The sequence below is a fragment of the Pholcus phalangioides genome, unplaced genomic scaffold (genome assembly GCF_987345545.1).
Source record: "Pholcus phalangioides strain wild (caught in Gottingen) unplaced genomic scaffold, Ppha-v1.0 ptg000015l_1, whole genome shotgun sequence".
Taxonomy (NCBI): domain Eukaryota; kingdom Metazoa; phylum Arthropoda; class Arachnida; order Araneae; family Pholcidae; genus Pholcus; species Pholcus phalangioides.
The window spans coordinates 60,716,117-60,738,534 of record NW_028301608.1 but is presented as its reverse complement, the minus strand read 5'-3'; the positions used below and the strand labels follow the sequence as shown (position 1 = coordinate 60,738,534).

General features: G+C 35.8%; 2 protein-coding genes and 1 long non-coding RNA gene across 4 annotated transcripts in view; 1 reads left to right on the top strand and 2 right to left on the bottom strand.

Moving 5' to 3' along the window:
* Positions 1-453: 453 nt before the first annotated feature.
* On the bottom strand, positions 454-8,068 carry LOC149076396 (uncharacterized). Its single transcript, XR_016194215.1, has 3 exons — positions 7,734-8,068; positions 3,825-3,938; positions 454-893 (listed from the first exon to the last, which is right to left on the bottom strand). It is a non-coding gene; the product is annotated as an uncharacterized LOC149076396 (long non-coding RNA).
* Positions 8,069-12,388: 4,320 nt separating this feature from the next.
* LOC149076395 (mitochondrial pyruvate carrier 2-like) lies at positions 12,389-17,484 on the top strand. Its single transcript, XM_089243938.1, has 5 exons — positions 12,389-12,567; positions 14,037-14,077; positions 15,324-15,408; positions 17,000-17,111; positions 17,377-17,484. The coding sequence occupies exons 1-5, from the start codon at positions 12,483-12,485 to the stop codon at positions 17,420-17,422; spliced, it is 369 nt and encodes a 122-aa protein (XP_089100064.1). The 5' UTR covers positions 12,389-12,482; the 3' UTR covers positions 17,423-17,484.
* The window catches only part of LOC149076392 (EEF1A lysine methyltransferase 1), a 28,931-nt gene continuing 23,753 nt past the window's right edge, over positions 17,241-22,418 (bottom strand). Inside the window, exons 1-5 of one of the 2 annotated variants that reach the window (XM_089243933.1) lie at positions 22,274-22,380; positions 22,009-22,152; positions 20,359-20,441; positions 19,899-20,173; positions 17,246-17,646 (exon numbers count right to left, since the gene is read on the bottom strand). In XM_089243933.1, the coding sequence (XP_089100059.1) occupies positions 17,513-17,646; positions 19,899-20,173; positions 20,359-20,441; positions 22,009-22,152; positions 22,274-22,276 (639 nt within the window). In that variant the 5' untranslated portion in view covers positions 22,277-22,380 and the 3' untranslated portion in view covers positions 17,246-17,512. Of the gene's footprint in view, positions 17,647-19,898; positions 20,174-20,358; positions 20,442-22,008; positions 22,153-22,273; positions 22,381-22,418 lie in introns of those variants that run through there. The other variant, XM_089243935.1, reaches the window with a different exon arrangement.

The window sequence follows — 22,418 nt, the reverse complement described above, 5'->3', positions numbered from 1 at the left end:
CAGACTGGACCACCCAGAATTTAATGCAAGTACAAATATGAAAATTTTTTAATAATTAACAAAATAAATTGAAAAGTTTAGAGATAACAGCCCAACAGAAATAAAATCAATAAATTACTTCCATTTTACTTCCATCCTTGCTTCCGTTTTTTGTAACACCCATTTCACAAGTAACGTGACAAGAAATGCTATATAGACTTGACATCCTCAGTGTCACTTTACTCAAAGTTAAAAAAAAACTTTGAAAAAAATTCTCTTACAAATTCTTTTAACTGTTTGTCTATCTTTAATACCTTTTTTGTTTTTTTTTTATATTTTTCAAAACAGGTCCAGATTTCTGGGCCACCTTGTATTTCTCTTATAGGGGAATTTCTCAATTAAATGTGTAAAATATGGAATATATGTTGGTTTTTTTTTGTGTTTTTTTTTTTTGAGAAGAAAAGTCAAAATGATACGAACAATAAACATTATAACTTTATTCAATTAAATGCAAACCGAATTTTTAATGACTTGAAAAAAGAAGACTAACAAATTCGTTTCATGATACCAATTCTAATATACCCTCTGATATTTTTGAACAAAATACATTTTGGTGTGATAGTTATATTTTAAAGAGAATGATTTTTTTTTCATATGGTTTCATTGAAACATTTTTATTTGTGAAGCATTTACTTTTTAATATTTTACTCTTAAATTCCCATTTTTATTATACAAGTGGTATCTAATGTCTATTACGGAAAATTTATTTCATAGAAATGACAAGAACAATTAGCTTTTTTTTTCTTTCAGATATTTCCTTTTAAATCCTGTCAGAATCGATGCAGCATGCTTCCAGCACACACAGCTAATACAGTAGTGCTCAACAAGGAGTTTTTTGACACTATACTTGTTGCCTATAAAAAGAGAAGAAAAAATTAACAAAGTTTGTTTATGAAGTAAAATCTGCATTTCGGCTCTGGGGGTTATTGATAATATCATCTTCAATGGTATGCCTGTCCCAAGACTGGTTTGCCCCTATGTTGAGCAGCTGCCATTCATCTCTGCTTTGGGCTTTGTGTTGTTTAGTTGGTTATTACGGGTACATTCTGCAACATTTAGAAGCGTTGAGGTCCAGGTGGCTCTGGGCTTTTTCCCCTTCAATCCCGCCTCCCATATCATATAGATAATATGCTGTATATATAATATATATTCTATATAAATATAGATAATATATACAGGATGGTTTAAAAATTCATAAAAACTGAAAAAATAACCGAAATAAAAACGGTTTGCAGGGTTAACATCGCTAGGTCACTGGAATTTTTTTAAGAAAAGAAAAAATAACAAAAAACAGCCGATAGGTGGCGCTGACGTACAAAAGTCAAAGAAAAGATACGCAAATAATGAACAGAATGCCTCCGAATCGTTTATTACAGCAGTATGTGTTCCACATAATCACCACCACAGGGGATAACACATTGCAGGCAAGTCACAAATCCAGCAACTGCAGAGTGCATCAGGTCCTCATACACGGTTTACAATGGTGAACTGGTTGCGGATTAGGAGTGCAAGTTCTTATAACCGTCTCATTTGCATATTTCCACCGAAGTCACTTGTACCAGTGCCACCTATCGGCTGTTTTTTTTTTCCTGTCTTAAAAAAATTCCCGTGAACTAGCGATGCTAACCCTGCAAACCGTTTTTCATTTCGTTTATTTTTCGTTTTTATTCATTTTTAAAGTTTTTACGGACTTTTTGCCCACCCTGTATATATTATAAGTTGTATATTCGCATACAAGGTGCATAGCTAACAGAGAGTATGGCATTTTACTGGCAAACCGTTCATCCTAAAGATATACTTCCAATTAGAAAAAGTTTCCAAATAACGTGTAGTACTCATAATAACGTGTATATGGCATTCGTGTTTCAAGGCTTTTTATACAGTCCCCATGTGCCCCAAAACCCAATTGTTGCCCTGTCTCTCCTCCCCAGTAGCACAACGGTATCGTCAGGGCGTCGGATCGACGTCGATGCAACGTCGAATGAATACCGAGCGTCGGAAAGAGGTCGGAAATTTCTACGTGTCCGATACCGAACGGTATAGTAAAAATAATTTACTCACTCAGTAAACGCCAAAATATCTTCATTTTTTCTCTAAAATAGTTTTACTCTCATTTTTACGTTTCGAAGAAGAATATCTTATACGATAATTAGTTTCTTTTGAAATAATCCAAATTTTTCGCCCATCATAACGAAGCTCTGTGAAAGTCTGGTCGGGGGTCCGTAAAAGATCCCAGCCTAGGGGCCCTGCTTCAGCATGGGGGGCCATGCCTCTAGGATTAACGGTTCGCCAGTAAAATGCCATACCCCTTTCCCTGTTTGCTATACACCCGGTATATATATAGATAATATATATATATATATATATAAAATGCTCGATTCCAAACTCAAATAGAACTTTAGAAAAATCTAAAGCAGGGGCTGTTAACTTTTTGTGTTCTTCTGACCCCTCCTGTTCCAATAAAATGAATGCCACAGGAGCCCCTACAAAATAATATGCAGTTTATTGGCAGTGTAAAAACGATGAGTTAATTGTTTTCTCATCCAAACTCATAGACCACCTCCCCCGGAATCTCACGAAGTGCCCCAGATCTAAAGGGACGACAAAATGCTACCGTGTTGTACTTTCGTTGAGTCATGGTAGTTTTAGGTGTAACCAAATCATGAAGTCATCGAAAGTAGATGCTGATAGCGTGAATTTACAGTGGTGGCATGCATATCAAAAAAAAAATCTGATAAAGGATTTAAGAAGAAAGAAACGAAATGTGCTATCTATATTAGTTCTCTTGCATCTTTAAGGTCCAGTTGTTGACCTATATTCTTTCACTAAAATTGTTTAGTGAGCTCTACTATTCTTTAAAAGTTTGAAATCTACTTGTGTATGAATCATATTCTTTCTTTTTAGATACTTTCATATTTATTGCACAATCTATTTATTTCTGCAATCTAATGTTTTAAATGTTTTTAAAGGATTGCATGTATATGTTAGATATGTGAGTAACATAATTTTTCTTGCTTGTAAAATGTTTTAATAAGTCATAAATAACCAGCAAACTCAGAGATCTAAATTTTTTATAAAAATTACCGTTATTCTGCATACACGGGATATACATAAATTTCTTAATGTTGTAAGCTGTTTGCAGCTGTAACTACTCATCAAAAAGTTATGAAACTTCGCATTATTTTAATGAAGAGACAATTTCAGAAGCCTCTTCAGAGACTAAATTCGCAGCAAAGCTTATGGTGCAGAATGGCTGATCATAAAACAATGTCCATAAAAGAGTTTCAAATTACAATCTTGTAACCTCAACATCATGCGCATTGGTCAAGAAATTAAATGGTGTTACTGGAGAGCATAGGCGTACGCAGAATTTCCTCTCTCGGGGGGTTTCAGATTTTTTTTTTCCTTCTGAGGGAGGGGAGGGGGTTTACGTTTATTCCTGCAAAATAACACTATATTCTTGGCTCAAGGGGGGTTAGAACCCCAAATCCCCCCCCCCCCCTTTGCGTACACCAATACTGGAGAGATTTCGGTACCCTGCCATGAAGCATGAGCAGTTTGGTCGCATGTTTGCAAAAATTATTGTACTACCTTTTATTTATACTTCAATATTTCTATAGATTCCGTCAATTCCATTATTATTTCAATTTCTTTCCACCCTCCGGAGACTACTGAAGTTTCTTATCTTTTTGAAGGACAAGCCTGTAGAGAACAGGAAAACATTGAACAAGGACTCAGAAAAGGAAAGCATTGATTATGTACGCCCTGTTAATCAGGCTACTTACAGAGTTTGTTTCTTTGCTTTCTTCTTTTATCTCGCCAGAGGATTCTGCGCTACTGGGTTCGCCACCCTCTTCTTTTTTCTCCGATTTCTTTTCGCCTTCTTCTTTGGAACTTTCCTGTGATTCAGGTAGACGAAAAAAAGTTACAAAAGAATTTCTTTTATGTCTATTTGCTATTTTTCAGCATTTCACATATTGGTAAGGAGTCTGGTTTATTAAGGTACAACCAATTGCAAGAATAATATCTGAATGAAAAAATTGATGGATGGATAGCTCACACACAACATATATATACAGGGTGCATAGCAAACGGGGTGGGGGGAGTATGGCATTTTACTGGCGAACCGTTGATCCTAGAGGTATACTTCGAATTAGAAAACGTTTCCAAATAAGGTGTAGTGCTCAGATATGTCATTCATGTTTCAAGGGGTGTATAGTTATTAAAATAAAAAAAATTAATTTCTTATGCAGACCCAAGTGTGCCCCAAAACCCAATTAAAAAGTTGTTTCTCTGCCTGTCCTGATGCCAACCAAAAAAATATGTTTCTAAGTGTAATATTCACTGAGATATTCGAAACGCGGAGGAAAGTTGGGGGAAAAAACTGATCTGTATGCGATAATGCATTTTACACGCATTTAACGCTGTTTTTTCTCAAATTTACTCCGTTTTTCGAATTCGAATATCAGTGAATATTGCACTTAGAAACGGGGAAATTTTTTGTTGGCACTGTATAAAAGGGGGGGGGGGACTGTATAAAAAGTAATTTTTTTTTATTTTGATAACTATACACCCCTTGAAACATGAATGACATATCTGAGTACTACAAGTTATTTGAAAATTTTTTCTATTTGCTATCCACCCAGTATACCTGTGATGTAAAAGATTTTTCGCGTGCGTGCGTGCGTGATTCTCAAACTTATTCCACCCGCGCCCTCCCAGTACGGTTTATAAAAAATCCATTTCAATAAATTTAACGGGTATGCATCAATGTCGTCAGCTTATCGCGACGCCGCCCGTTCTCCGGAAGCCGTGACACACACTTTGAGAAACACTGGGTTAAGGGGTATATCAAAAACAAGGCCGTAGCGAGACAGGGGGTTCTGTTTTCCCTCCCCCGAAATGTCGTAAATGACTGAGTTATATGGAATAACTTGCTCAAGTCTATTGTTATCTCACTTCGGTCTCCCCCCCCCCCCCACAGAAACGCCAGTGGGTCCGCTCCGAAATAAATTTCTGGCCACGACCCTGATCAACAACTATCTCAGTTCAACGTTTGCGTAAGATTGTAATGGAGAATGCAGACCATACTTATTTGACTGCAAAGATAGCTAATAATAATATAACCCACACTGAAATAATACAGTAATGCCATGATTCATGCATTGTACTTATTTTGTTTGTGATTATAAATAAAATGCGCGTTAAAAGCGAGTCTCAAAGAAGTCATTGCACTGTAACGTAAATTTAGTGCTGAAAATCACGCTTTTTATTGAAACAGTGTTTCAATGCATGTACATAAGCTCAAATATAAGACTTGCAAAAGATTAAAAAATGCAAAGATTGTGAAAATCTAATATGATATCTTAAGATTTATCTATAGTCAAGCTTATAAGTCTTTTACGTAGAAATTTGGTTATTGTAATTTTGAATTCATGTCTTTCCATCAGTGAGCCGCTACCATGAAATTCGCAATTATATTTGATAGGGTTGTTTTACTCGCTGGTATTTTACTATCAAAATTTAAAAATATATCTACTACGTTTTAGATTGCATTTCGTTGACAGAAATAACAGCCTACCGGATGACATCATATTTTGCTTAAATTTTAGAATCAACCATGGGATACTGATTTTTTTCTGAAACGACCTGCATGTATTTTCATTAATTTCTAGAAGAGTATAGTTTAATAAGAAATATTCTACTCAAGTCAAAAGTGAAATGATCTGTAGCAGAATATACTATTACCAATTGAAGATTAATACTGTTTTGTTTATCGGCGCTGGAACCTAGGGGCGGAGGCCATTTGAGCCCTCCCCCTTCCAATAATTTCTGGGAAAAAAATGCAATGCACCTGCCCTCCCCTTGAAAGTCCCGTATATACGGGACGACCAGCAACTTTCAGTCCCCCTCCCCCTAATGTTTTCCTCATGAAGGCGCCGTTAGTTTAGTTATATGTGCGCGAAGTATCATTTCCCTCCATAAAATCATCATTTATATAATATGATATACAGGTTTTACATTATGAATACATAATTATATATTCTTCAGAACTTTCGATTTCTTCAGAATATTTGCTACCAACTCGGCAAGTTGTTCAAGGTCAGAGCCGCCCTTAAGGGTGTAGAGCATAGTTTCGCAAACTTTTTGTTCCATCGCCCCCTTCTTCAGATAAATTTTTCCCTCATCGCCCCCCAACTCAAGCGAACCCATAGGATCCTATGTTATACCCGGGGCTTCTATCGCCCTCTTGGACCTGTCCATCGCCCACCAGGGGGCGATATTGCCCACTTTGGGAAACACTGGTGTAGAGTGTGCGACAGGTGATGTTGCAATGGGCCCCGCGTTTTGACCTCCCCCCCCCCCCCTACATTTTGATCTAGAAAGAAATAGTTTTGAAATTCTACATTTTCATATAGAAATAAGTAATTCTGGAAAATTATCTGTTTCATAAATTTATAGATTTTAGTCAATTCTAGAATTCTAAACTTTCATCCATTCTGGAATTCTGGATTTTCATCTATTCTGGAATTCCAAATTTTAACTCTTAATCAGTTCTGAAATTACTTCTTTTACTTGTTCTGAATTTTAATAAATTTTAAAATTATTTTTTTCCTGAATTTTTATGGGTTCTGGAATTATCTCTATCATATATTTTGTATATTTTTCATTCATCGATTCCTTAAGTTTTACTGACGATTTCTTTCTTAAGGTTTAATTGGTTTTGGAATTATTTCTACCAACATTGAAAGTTTTCGTTACTTTTTTTTATACATTTTACATTTTTATACATTTTTTTTTTATTTACATTTAATTGTGTCTACATTTTTTTGTGTATGGATGTTTCCAGCACCTCTATACTGTATTTTGTAATAATGTATGAATTTTTGAATATCGATTCCCCCATAGGAAATTATTATTATTTTTTTAATGACCGCTCTCCGCTAATATTTTCTCACTGGGCCCCGCATCTGGTAACGATGGCCTGCTCGAGGTGAATGGAAATTCCCGTGCGGAGTCCGAAAACAATGAATTTTCTAAGGCTTTTCTAAAATTTATGTAAAATATGAAAAACTATAATCGAAAAATGAGACTTGAAGAAGTTAAAAATCTGGATTCTTGAATTTTTCCACTTTTTATCGCGTTAAAATAACTATCTCAACAGAGATATGTCATAAAAAATGGTAAAAATCGGGCATTTTAATCATTGATATCCCGAATATTTAAATTTCGCTGGTTTTCTCGTGGTTTAATAAAGAGCTCTGGCGTAAATTTTAACAATCGACATTTCTCTGATTGGGAGGCAGTATAAAAATTTCATTTCCCTTAATTCCGTTTTTACAATGGGGAAATTATCACAGCCCCTCATTTTGTTGTTAATTTTTTATATTTCATTTTTACTCTAAACTGGACTATAGAAATTTGAACACTCTATTCAGGATTCATGATTATACATATATATGAGTATTCTTTTAACGAAATAGAAATATTTCTATAAAAATTATGAAATGGTATTTTTTTTCTCGTGCTTTTCTTAAAATGTCCCAAATTACGGTTACCATCCACCATGAATTTTTCCCGAGGATCAATTAAAATAGAAATAATACTCATTAGTGGGGGGGGGGGGGGTCTCTTGACGCGTCTCTTTTTATTTATAAAAATGAAAAAAAAAAAGAATAATTGGCATTACTTACTTCTTTAGCATCAACTTGAATTGCGTATAACGCAACTATCAAAACCGAAACCGCGAATATCAGTAATACGGTACTTTGCTTCATGGTGTATATATTGTTTTTCCACGGGAAACAAGATCTCTCACTAATAATAGAGGATGACAAATAGAAAGTTTCGAAGTTGCGGGCTATAATTTCGAGCACAACTTGGTGAAATATAAATTCCTAAAACTACGGATTTTCGATGACATGTAAGACCGTTTGTTTATTTTTTTAACTCGTGGGCGATCAGAAACTCGTTATGGCTGACAGCAGTTGCAGAGGACCTCGTCAGAGCGATCTTCCTTTCTCAATCTAGTGGCGTAGTACCAGTTATTTCAGTACTGGTACTTTAGCATCCAAATGTCTGCCTCGTTTTCTTTTTTTTTTTTGCGAGATATAAACAGAATCGACGAGAGTATAGTTGGCACACACGACGCTCTACCTTCCTCAGAAAATGCCATTAAATTTTCTAGCTTTTGTTGTTCAGAAGGTATTGGTGCAAACCACAAATCAAAATGCATTATTCAAAAGCCATTTTTCATATGCTCCATGGAACTCTCTCTACCTTTCGCTTTAGAATATTGTGGATGGAGTCTCATGAACCACTGCGGAAATATAATCACACAAAAAAAACAATATGAATTGTAAAACAGGATGAAAAAATACGAAAAAAAAACAAAGAATTGTTAGGAGTAAAGAACGTGTTGTATGTATTTGGAATCATTGAATCGCTGGAAGAGAATCACGTTCCATTGTAAGCAGATAAACACGTCGAGATGGTTTACAACTCATAAACTGTCCAGTAAAGGTGACCCGCTGCTCCATTATTCCGTAGATCCATTGACTTGCAGAAATGCGAATGCCATAAAGAATACTACAACGTTTTATACGGTCATTATTATTTTATTACTTCTCCACTATATACTACGTTGTTTCTCCTCATAGACAAATTTCATAGTTTATATGTATTTCTTACCTTCGATGTTGTTATACCTGCGAACTTGTACTTGAAAAAGAAAGAAAGAGTAAAAAAAAAATCGTATTATGAATGGATTGAGAAGAGACTTTTGCGATTGTGTATATCAAGAGAAAAAATTTTTCAAATTTTTATGGTTTCATTTTATTTATTTGAGTGTTTATAGTTAAGAGAGGTCATATAGTCCCACGTTATTTCCTTATTATCAACTTGAATTTCGCATATGTCAACAGGTGCTGCATGTGAATAGTTATAGTTATATGCAGATGCGGCGGTATGGCGGAGCGACTGTACGGATCGCCGCTCTAGGAAGAGTTGCCGAATTCAGGGTGAGGAAAGAAAATAACAGAGAGAAACTTTGAAAAGAGTGTTTTGTCTAAAAATTAGACACGATTATCATAAAATGGGGTGGTGGGGAAAAAATGATTAAATGAGCATGTTTTTCCTTATTCTGAAGCTATATGTATAACTGAGATGACCAAATGAAAAAAAAAAACCCGGCTATTTTCTGGGATGTAGGGCCTATAGCTCATGTTAAAATAACGAATTCACGATTTAAAAATTTCAAAGTGAGTTTTTTCAGCAAGCTTGACGAAATTAACAATTTTACTAAAACGATGAAATAGCCAAATATTATTGAAAAAATACTTTTGTCTCGTAAAATATGGCTCATGTGTTCATACTATGTGTAACTCACAAATATATAGGGCCTATATATATATATATTTAGACACCTTTTATCTACTACGAATTTCGATTCTTGTTCCGCAGAGTGAATGCGGCCTTTTGGTACGCCCTGTGTATTGAAGAAATATTCAAAATTTGTAAGGGTTCTGCGGAATAGTCTCGTAATCACCAAGGGTTCCGCGTGAGCTTTCACGTTGGAAACCCCTGGTCTGGAAGCAGGTCGAAGACAATCCGTTGTAGCGGAAGCTATTGGCGTTTCTCAAATGTGTGATTTCTCGTCTGTGGATACAATTTTTGGAAATTGGAGATGTAAGCCAAAGAACATAGGGCAAAGTCATGGTCCTTCAACATCAAAAAAGACCGATATTTGAGACTGACGGCCAGGAGAAACCACAGGATGAATGTTACTCATCTACAGCAACAACTTGGGACAGTTACTGGAACCGGTGTTTCCAACTTAAACGGTGAGAAACACTAACAATACTTTGTTGGTCTTTATGCCCGCAGACTTATGGTGAGCGTCCCTTTGACCAGACGCCACTGTGCTTCCCGCAGACGGTGGCACAACAACATGTCTGTTGGGGCCGAAATGAATGGTCCAATGATGTGTTCTCAGATGAGTCCTGTTTCACTTTCCAACCTGACAATAGACGACTGTTGATCTGGAGAGAACGTATCACTCGAAACAATCCAGCATTCTTGCGTGAAAGTACTCGATATGGAGGAGGCGAATTGATGGGGTCTGGACGGGTATCACCATAAATAGCCGCACCGACCCTTACATCGGTGTATAGACAGATCCGTCACCAAACCCCTTACATCATCACGAATGGACCACTGACCGCTCAGCGCTATAGAGACGAGATTCTCAGCCCTTTTGTAATCCCCTTGGCTGAAGCAGTTGGAAATGAATTTCTTTTCATGGACAATAACGCTACTCCACACCGTACTCGGCTTGTTCCATTGTGATGATAAAGTCCTTCAAATGAGCTGGCCATCGTGTGTTGGCCATCAAGTGGTACATGTACAAAGCAATATACAGGGTGTCCACTCTTATCGTTGGGCAATGGCTATTTCCTGAACCGTTGGTTTTAGAGACAACTTTCGATTGGGAAAAATGTTTCAAATGATAACTTCCATCATCTTAAATGCGGTTCAACTGAAAAAATAATTATTATTAATAAAAAAGTTACAAAATTAAAATTTTTATAAGGTCCCCTGGCCAACAAAAGGTTTCCATGTTTCTAAGTGCAAGAACAGCATAAGTAAAGAAGGCTCCTTTCCCATTTTCCGTTAGTTTATGCTGTCCCTCTCTCCCTTTTCTTCAATTTTTCAATCCAAATATCTCAGCGAATATTGCACTTAGAAACATTGAAACTTTTTGTTAGCCTCAGGAAAGACAGGGCAACAACTTTCTAATTAGAAATTAGAGGGACCATGTAAAAATGTACATTGAAATTTTTTTTTTCAGTTGAATGGCATTTAAGATGATGGACGATATCATTTGAAACATTTTTTCAATTGAAAGTTGTCTCTGTAACCAACGGTTAAAGGAAAATAACCATTGGGCAACGATAAGAGTGAGCACCCTGTATTTTTATGGTATTTAGTGTTTTTAAAACAAAGGTGACTCGAAGAGAAGGCTCCAAATTGTTGTTAGTAGTGAAATAAATAGATTTTTTTGGAATGAATGTACTTGCATATTTATAAACACACAACCACCAGGAGACGAGAGTTAGTTATGTAAGGCAGGTTAAATATCCCTGCACCTGAGAAAAGGTATTTGAGCACCTTTATCTTGTTATGTGAACAAGATGTCCTGCCGCACATACACGGCAGGAAATAAGACAAACACCAAAATTGTACGATAACCGTAGATTATCTGCTTAATTCTTTTGTCCCGGGGAAAAAATACTGAAATTTTTGATGCAGTGCTTCTACTTGGGAACACAGACAGACAACTTAAAATCGAGTCGGCAGTGGACAGACAGAAAGACAAAATAATATGAATGTAGTATGTGTTGGTATATTAAGTGTGGGGGGAAAGATATGGCAGTTTGGTCGTTAAAGCGCTTACTTTAGGCTCGTGTATAGACATAGAGTGAATGTGATTTATTCCTTGTCTATGCGCTCGTGTCATCCTTCTTAACATTACACGTGGCCAGTGTTCGCCAATACGCTTCGATAGACGCGTGATTCCAAATTCAATTTTACTCCCCTAACTTTCATTCAAAAGTGAAAATACTCCATCAAATTTTAGGCAATTTTTCTTAATAGAGTTTTATCTCTGTTTTTCATGAAAATACCCTCCATTTTTTTTACAAAAATACCCTTTAGAATTTTGGAGAGGAGTGAAATTACTCTTCAAAATTATTCTTTCGAATGTGTGCACGTGGCACACATAAATCTGCTGGGTTTCCCAGGTATATTTTCTAGGAGCGGCTTACACTCGCAATGTCGCAATGTTTCTCAGCCACCAGATCGCACCCCGGTATCGGGCGCTGAGATCAGTCTAATCGGGCCATGAATTGCTCACCGTTTGCTTTGTAATCATTTAATTTCCCATTAGTCGTGTGTATGACCGGGCTTTGCACTCAAAAAAAAAAAAATCAACCGGGCCGCGGGCTTCCAAAGGTTGAGAACTACTGCGATAGAGGGCCGCCGAAAAATGTCTCGCAGAATTGCGTTTTATTTTCGAACAACAAAAGCGAAACAAAATTTTTGGGGGGGGGGGGAGACACGAAATCTACCCGAAAATCACTATTAAAATATCAGAAAAAAATTAATTCATGCTAGTTTGGCCGCATCTACATCTGTTCTGAGCCACGGGTAGCAAAATCCATCTCTATGGTTTTTCTTAAATTTCTCTACTACCCATTCCTTATTATAAGAACGCCAAGATTAATTTTTATCACTACCGCAGCAAAGCAACTGGATAGTGTTATCTCTCCAAAAAGTTCATACGAGATAACACGTTCGTGAATCTAGACCGTGTTTATTTTTTTGTGTTTTCCTGCTTACTGTAGACATCTCTTGGCTGATTTTAAAAAACATAGGTATAAATAATGTCGGTAGTATATCGTCAGTTAATCACGCGGCTGGACAAACACATACCGAATAGGTTTCGGCCGGTATGGAATCATCCCGCAGGTAATTGTTTTCAAATCTAATCAAAGAAAAAAAGTGTTTTTCAGAAGGTGTGGTTGCAAAGATTAAAAAAGAATTCGAAACCTTGTATTGTTCTGTTCTATGTCCATTTAAATTGCAATCAATGTCTGTGAAACAGAAAGTATGCGCATTTGTTTTCTCTTTAGACATAGTCTATATCATATACATCATACAGGGTCATGGGCGGAGATACGGTGTCAAAGGTAGTATATTGGAATTGACATCATATTCTCGTGCCCCCCCCCCCCCGACTTTCAAGTCTATCTCCACCTATGTACAGGGTGTTCTGTTAAGTGGTAGCACGGTCTTTATCTCATCAACCGTCCGTCGTAGAAGTATGATTCCAGTACAAAAAATGCGAAACTGGCGTTGAAAAATTACCCTGTACCAGTTTTGAGAGTGAAAATACAATGTGTAACAAAATAAAAACCTAAATTTTTATGGGGTTCCCCTGTGCTCAAACTTCCAAACAAGAAGTAGTTGCCCTGTCTCTGCCGATGTCAACAAAAAAAAATCCATGTTTCTAAGTGTAATATTCACCTGAGATATTTCAATTCTAAAAATGGAGAAAATTGGGTAAAGAACAGCGTTAAATGCAGAAAAATCGTTTTACCAGCATTTAACGCTGTTCTTTTCCAAATTTCTTTCATTTTTCGAATTCGACTATCTTTGTGACTATTGCACTTGAAAGCATGGACCGTTTTTGACATGACATAGAGCAGCAACTTTTTAAATGGAAGTTAGAGCACAGGGAGACCGTATAAAAATTTAGATTTTTTATTTTGTGACTCGTTATATTTCCACTCTCAAAACTGGTAGAGGGTAATTTTTGAACGCCTGGTGAACATTTCTTAAACTTGAATCATACCTCTACGACGAACGGTTAATGAAATAAAGGCCGTGCTAGAACTTACAGGACTCGCAGTATACAAGGATTATTAGTATTGTTCCGGATAATGTCTCTCAGACATTCACTCGAGATGGCAGGCGTGTCTGGTGCCCCTGGGCGCTGAACCAGAGAGAGAGAGAGAGCCGAATTAACCCTTTTGAAGCTACTTCGACATTGAGTAGGGTCGTAAACTCACGTGCTTGTCTCGACCAAGTACCCAGTTGCAACCAGGGCCGTCTTAAGAGCATCATGGACCCCCGGGTCAAGTGGTTTTTCTGAGGCCCTGCCTGGTAAATTCTAGAAAACTTCAATGGGATCTCATTTTTGTGAGGCCCCTCTTGTCTTTACACCCCGGGCCGTACCCGGGTGGGCCCATGCGTAAATACGGCACTGGTTGCAACCCTCGGGTACAATTACAGCGATAAATATTTCTTATGCCCCCGCCCCCCCCCCCACAAAATATGGCATTGAATGCTTTTTTTTGGTGTGTGTATATATTTGGTGGTATGATATAATCTGTGGTATAGCGATATAATGTCTGTAGTTTTTCTTTGAATTTCAGGTCCACAAACAATATTTTTCTGGGCTCCAGCATTCAAATGGGTGACGAACATTTTACTCTCATTCTTTCTTTTGAATAAAAATGCATTTTTAAACGTGAGACGAAATTGTGCCTAAAAAAATAAACAATAAATAAAACAATATTTCAGTGCATTAAGAAAACACTACTAAAACAAATACAGTATTTCCATCGAATTTAATCGTTTTTAAAAAAAGAAATTTATTACTGTTTTTTTATTGAAACAATTTCTGTGAAATCTGAAACTTACGTCGCATGAAAATGAAATGTTTTCGTGTTCAATCTGTATTTTATGTTTCAAGACCCAATGGGTGAAGTTAAAATCAATTTGAACTTCCCGCCTCTTTCAACAATTATATCTGGCTCACAGAACTAGTGCTGCTATCTGTAAGCAAGTACGATAACTATGAACTATGATGTGTGTTCATTTAATTGTTTACTAGATGACAGCACCAATGCAAGTGATATTATCCGTAGGTTAGTTAAGCCAGTGATGAGTCGGATTACCATATTCGAAAACTGAGAAAAAAGGACGCCTACACCCAGGATGACGTCATTTTCTCCGATTTACACAACAGATGTGACACACACACTCAAAAGAAAAAAAGAAACCCCACCACACCACTACTGTAATTTTTCTTAAAAAACAGAACCGCTATACATGTTACAGAAATTTGATAAATCCGGTTATTACGCATAATCACCAGCTATTATGCACAGTTTTAAGAACCATTTTTGTAAGCTTAATAAATTTTGTTTTTCACATTCACCGGTGATTATGTAATTGTATCCCCAATTTTGTTGGATGATGTTACTTATATTCAATAATGTTGATAAATGTGAAGAAAGTTAACATTATACAATACTGATAAATAGTTTATACTTTTTCTTTATTCTCATAACACTTATTTCATTCACTGTATTTTAACGTGAATGAGCCATAGGCGGAGATAGACTTGGAAGTCTGGGGGGGGGGGGTACCATGATGATGTCAATTCATATATACATTAGATCAGTCGACTCCACCTTTGACACTAGGGGGGGGGGGCAATGCCCCCGTATCTCCAAGAGGTTACCATCACCGAATTAAGTTCAACTATCAGAAAAAATTAACTCAACAAGCAAAAGAAAGGCTTGGACTAAGAAATAAAATTAAAAAATTTGGAACAAAATCAATTAGGTTCTTTATAATTTTTGCTTAATTACACTTTAAATGTTTTCATTGGCATGGCCTATCTTTAATAACAGCAAGTCATTTCTTTTCATTAGGGCCTTGTTTTTGCTGGAATAGGTGACTTAACTCGGCCAGCAGAGAAACTGAGTTTGAATCAGTCAGCTTCTTTGGCTGTCACAGGTATAGATAGAGCGTGAAAATACAATCACATTCTTTTTTTTTCGTAATAACCCATTAGATTATCGAGAATTACTGTATTAAATTTTCTGCATCATATCTCTCTCACTACACCAAAAGTCTATGTAAAACTAATGGAAATAAACTTGACTTTCAATGTCAATGAAATGTAGTGATCCCGTCTATGTATCATAATCTTCACGACTTACGCATTCGTTTTTCCTTGCATTCCCCCAATAAATTCTTAAAAGCTCAACACAAATAATGAAATACTGTTCACTTTTACTACTGATAACTGTGACAATATGAGAAATTATACAATGAGAAATCAACTTTGCAAAATATCTGGGCTTGTCAAATTAAGCTTTGTCACATGATTGTGGATAAATGTTCAGTTTCAATTCAACTCCCAAAGCAGAATGTTTTGCACTGTTCTACAATGAGAAAATTTCCAGTGAGGGCTGACTAAAAATGTTCTGCAGTAAAAATTCTCCCTGCTGAAGTGGTCAAGTGATCATAGTGATGGACTTGCATCGCGAAGACCTTGGTTCGAACCCCTCTGTGGTGATCAGCTGAAGTTGGTTTTCTGCTGTTCCCAACTTCAAAGCACAAAACGAGCCGATCTCTCCGTTAAAAAGTTTCGTCACAGAGAGCAACAGGCCTACAAATGGTACAAATATTAAATCATTACACTTCACTCACTTCTGAAATATAGATGGCAGCAATGAAAAATCAGACAGCACTAGATGCACACTCAGACTGTTAGGTACACCCACTTACACTTCCAGCACAACTTCCTAGGTAGTAAATTGCCCATGGCGATAGACTTGAGTTGTGCTTGATTTGAAAGAAAGCTTTCTCTTGAAAATCATAGCAACTCCTTATTACGAGGCCCCGTATGCACTTTGAGCACGTGCCTTAAGCCGTCATTCTGAGTTTGGGTTGGTAAGCTCACAATGCCGTCACCCATTTAAAAGTCCCTCTGCAAAGAACAGGCAGACCTACAACATGATACTGATAAAACATGAAAACTCAAGCATTTAAACCTTTACTTCAAAATATGGAAAAAGCGAAGAACACGAAACAAGCATAATTCTGACAACAAAAACATGTTAGGGCAATTATGGCGCTTACAAGGACAATTAACATCATTTTTTATGCTATGATTTCACTATAAAATAGCCCATGAAAAATCTTGCTTCGGGTCCTACCAAAGATTCCACCCTAGGGGCCCTGCTACAGGATGTGGGGGGCCACACACATACACTCAGAACACACATTCCGACATATATAGTTAAGCAGTAGTAGGAGTACAATGAAACCTCAATATAACCATACTCTGCTGGCCAAGAAAAAATGTTGCTGCAGAGAGAATAGACATTTCTAAACAGTACTTGAGAAAATATCATTGTAGAGGGATTCATCGTTGCAGTGAGGTTTCATTGTATTAACTATCTGGTAATTTTTAGAGTGGCTGGTGTCTGAATTCTGGGCAATGCAGCCCCTCCCCTTTTTTTTGGATCACGTTCATACTTTAAAAACAAATTAATAGATTCCTTGTTCAATTACAAATTATTAAAATTGTATTTTTTAGGAATGATATGGTCAAGATATTCTCTAGTGATTATCCCGAAAAACTGGCTGTCATTTAGCGTCAACATGTTTGTAGCAATGACAGGTCTGTTACAATTAATTAGGATTTACAGGTACTATTATTTTTTATTATCCATGCACAATGCCTGATTTCTCAACAAAATAATCACATTAAAATCACAATGTTAAAATTTTTTTACAATGAACACAGACCCCCCAGATCGGCTTTTTGTGCGCATTCACATTTTGAACAGATATAATTTATAAACAATTTAAAACAGCATGAAAAAAATCTACAAAGATATGAAAAACAACATTATTTTGGTGATGTATATTTATTTTATGTATGTTCAATGTATATTTTCTCATTATCTTCAGGCACCGACAAAATTTGACGGACAAAGTTACAAATCAGCAACAGTAACAGATGGTTTGAAGTTCTCATGTGGCAAATGTATGAACTAATAAAATATATTTACACTTGTGTTTGTACATACATAAATAAAGGCATTATTCAATCACATAATTTGTCAAGGTCAAAATTAGCAAAACACCTGAATTCATTCCCAAGCTTCTTCTTATGACACGGCCGAAAATTACACGTTTTCAATCCCAGCAATTCCCCCACAAATTCTTCCATTACAGCTCCTGATAGAAAGAAAAAAATCAAATTATTTCAAAATTCCACATACTGGTCTATCAATAAATAAGTAAGCTTTTTCGCATAAATTTTCCTCCCAAGTAAGGAAGCTGACTTGAAGCAAGCACAAACAAAAAAATAAAGGAAATATATACAGTTTCGCTACAGAAATTTTTCAGTTTTTGGTTCAAAAAAAATAAAACACAATGTTCATCGAAAGGAAAATGAAATGAAGCAAACAAGGTTTTAATGCAAGATTCCTCAAAAGACAGGTTATATTTTTAGGGTTGATGATAGCAAGGAAGAAAATTTATTTTTGCCTTTACAGGGTTCAAACCATGGTCTCTTGTTTGCTGAACGAGTGCTCTACCAACTAAGCTATGGAAACAGATAAATGTTGAAAGGCTCCGTACACAGTTTTAATGGTCTATCATATAAGGAAAACAGTAGATTAATTGAATCATCAGGTTTAAGACGGAAATGAAGACCAAAAATAGCAAAATTATTTTATTATTTTTTTAATTATTAAAGTATTTTCAAGCTTCTACACATGAGTGTTAAGAAGGAAAAGAAAAAACAGAGGCAGACATAGGACCTGACCTTGAAATTGGTGGTTATTGAATGAAAACACTACCACCTGTTTTGGCTAGAACTTTGGTGATAAATATGCAACATTGCTCACTCATTTATAAAGAGGGGAATATATATCAAAAACCTTGCAATTTTTAATTTCCCATTTTTATCTATGAATTTTTTTCCACTCATGGTCATTTTTTGCACCCACTGTAGAATTTCCACCATGCCTTAGTTTGCCTTGGAAAAATTCACCCAATCTTCATCCCCTGCATTGCAAATCATCAATAAGTGCAAGATTCATCGAAAGACTGGTTATTTGTGGAGATGAAGATTACAAGGAAGAAAATTCATCACTGCCCCCATGGGGCAGAATCTTGTATTGACAAGTGGAGAGGACGTTTCTATATGCATATGGCCATCTGGTTGGCCTTTGTCATTCACGAGCTATTAGTTGATTGTTGACGCTGTCCATGTACGGTGCCTTTCAACATATATATATACGCTCCAAGGTTGAAATATTCTATCTGCTTCCATAGCTTAGATGGTAAAGCACTCGTCCGGCAAGCAAGAGACCGGGGTTCGAGTCCCCGGGGGGGGGGGGGGCAGTGATGAATTTTTTTCCTTGTAATCTTCATCTCCACAAATAACCAGTCTTTCGATGAATCTTGTATTGACAAGTGGAAAGGACGTTTCTATATGCATCAATAAGTGATTCAGCAGCATGTTAAGCTTATGGTCTATGAGCGATAAGAGCATTTTTTTTTCAGTATTACGTCACAATATAACTTCCCACATTTTATGGATAGAAACATTATCATGCTGATCATTAAAAACTGTTGCAGTGCAGGAAGCAAGCTATTATCTCGTGTTTTCGTACAAATCAGAGTTCATGTTTCTACTGATCAATACTGAGCTATATGAAGCTCTATACCATCACATTAATACCACAAAAAACACTGTTAAATATCTGTCATCCACCAGGTTCATTACACACCCATATGGACACAAGATTATGTATTATGCATGACTAATCATTTCATAAAACCATCTTCTACTGCTACACTGTTAAATTGCAATGTTGAAAACATAAAACCTACAGTAAAACCTGTCTACATTGGACACCTATGTACAACTGCATGGACACACAGTTCTATTTTATCTATCCTAGTTAGAGGTGTCCAAGCTATAGGGATACAGTGTCGTGGACATTCTGGGTAAAACCATTATAGTTCATTGAATACACTCATTAAAAAGGGGGAGAGGTGTCCAAACTCACAGGTTTTACTGTAATAGATTGTTAGATTTTGTGATTTTTTTTTTTTTTTTTGATATTTCAGAGGGAAAAATAACAAATTCCATCCAATAATAACTCAATAGATAATACACAAATAATAAAAGCTTAGGGAACAATATGGTGATGACTTGTATGGTACTTACACAATTTCTAAAAAATAAATAAAAACAAACACAAATATTATTATCATAAAGGATTTTGATCAATAAATTTTAAATTTTCAAACCATGGAAAAATTTAAAATATACCAGTTTTATTCAATAGGAATAAAATAAAAAATTATAACAAATTAATATCTAACAAAAACAAAACTGCATAAAAAGGCTAAGTTGATTAATTACATTTTACAAAGAAAATGGTGTGTTTAAAAAAAACCTAAAATTTTTTCACCTGTACAGAGAACAATGTATTGCTTAGAAAGCAATTTAACTGTCTGAGCAGTCTTCTCTAAGCATTCTTTTGATAGATAAGGAGGATCGACTATTACAACATCAAAAGCTGACTTCATCTCTTCTGGAATATTCAAAGGCTTGTTGTAGTCGTAGAATATGAAATATTCGCCATATAAATCCTGGAATCGCTTGTCATACTCAAAGAGTTTTGCTTTGAAGTTCTCCTTTTTCCACAACGCAGCAAACACTGTAGGACTTGAAACACATGCTATGCTACACAATAAAATCAAAACCAAAATTAGTATTACACAGATTATTTGACCAATTTTGAAGAAAAGAAAAAAACCCCAGTATTGTAAACTGACATTTTCAACATATATTAGTGTTTATAAGACGGTTAAAGAGATTATGTACATTGAAACATCAGGCAAACAAATTTAAAATAGATAGCTACATACCTTCCATTCTCACCAGCAGTTTTTAAAGCGATGTTTGACAAAGTTTCAGCTGTTTTTTCATCATACCAAAACTGGCTCAATTCCTGTTCAAAGAAAAATTAGACATCAAAGAGCATTTTTTTTTAATTTTCTGACAAACTATTTCAGAAATAGGACAATAATTACTAGCGATCGGATTTCTATGACCTGAAGGTGGAACGTTGTTACTGATCAGTTAAAAAACTTGAAATTCAGGTTTTTTAACCTATCTCAGCAACGACATTTTCACCTTTAGGTTATAAAAATCTGAGCCTTAATAATTCCATCATGTTGATACCATTTATTGAAAAGTGCACATAAATAAAGAACTATCAATTACAAACGCAGCACGGACTATACCTACATAGATCTTAAGGATTACCTACCTACCCGATGAGGACAGTGTGAACAGAGTATGGAAATGCTTATCAATGTGGTAGGATGGTTTCCTCTTAACTTCTTATACAGTCTGTAGAATAACACTGATAACTTATGGGGGAAGGGGAAGTTTGGCGTAACTTCGCAGAAAACAAACATTCAGCAGAAGAAAAAAGAATATAAACCAAAATCGTGATAAATACAAAATTTTTCAATATTGTGATACATATCTGGTCTTAACAAACACATTATAGCATCCAAGATCACAATAAGCAACGTCTGCTGCAGGGCTTAATGAATCCCAGGTAACAGTTCGCCATGGCGACTGAAAAATTATCATTGGCGCCAAATTTTTTTGTTTGGTAACACTTTTGTAGGGGGAGATAAATGCTTCGTGCCTAGGGTGGTGCCTAAATTTTTCCTTGATTTGTCAAGCCCTGCTCTACTGTACTTATTGATTCAGTCGATGATTCACAAACTTTTTACATTTGTGGTACCCTTATAAATGCGGTTAGAATTTCGATACAGTGAAACCTCATATAACGGCCAGTTTCCAACAAAAGCCACATATTCGTGGGATGAAAAGGATCCCATAGTTGGTTGATATGGGATTATATATAGTTTGAGAACCACTGTATTAAATGATTACCTAACAATTTTCACCAGTCAATCTTACAGCCTGATATCTTGAGCATAAATAATATAATTTTATCTGTGATAGTTGTCCCAATACCCCATTGGAGTTTTCCTCTATCCCTTTTTACGACTAATTTATCATGAAGTGAGGTTGCGGTTTAAGTTTACATAATATAAAGTTATGTTAAATGTGATAAATCCAGTGATCATGTATAATCACAGAAAATTTTGGTAAGTATGATAAATTTTGCAAATTCGTCACATTTACTGGTGATTACGTATAATCCTAGCTTCTGTTGATAAATATGATATATCGTCAATGAATTACTTAAATTTACTGGACATTTTGCTCAAACTTCAGCATAGGATGATGGATTCAAACTGTGATGCTGATTAAGTTAAAAAAATATTGATAAAAAGTGAAAAAAGCTGTCATTACAAGACTGATAATAAAGTGGATCTGCTTCTAACATTTTTTAAGGTACGGCAACCTATTATGTAAGCTTCGGCGACTTATCGACGGAAAAAGTGGTGACCATTATCCAAGCTGTTTCGCGTAATATAGCCTATACATTGTATGTAATATACTAAAGCTTGAATATTAAAAAATGACCTTACCCAGTCCTCTTCAACTGCATCAGAATCAGCTGAAATGAGTCTTTTTTCGGCTTCTTCTCTGTAAAATTCTCGAAGAGCGTTCAAGGTTTGCTCGGATAACTCGGTTTCCACAAGGTTTATCAACGACTCCATTTCTTGCGAAAGCTAATAAATAATTTCCACCTTAATTAGACAGCTTCAAGACACAGAATTATATTTTATTAAAACATATAAAAGCATGTTTCAATACAATAAAATCTCAACATAAATAATTTGATAATTTCACCATGTTACAGCCCTACAGTACAGTGTTGATAGTACTGGAAATCGAGAAATCCGAAACAAACAGTAACAGCTTTCCGATCTTGAAAAAGGGAGATGAAACCAATCTAGTAGCAATGATTGTGAGTTAGAGGAGATTCAAACAAATA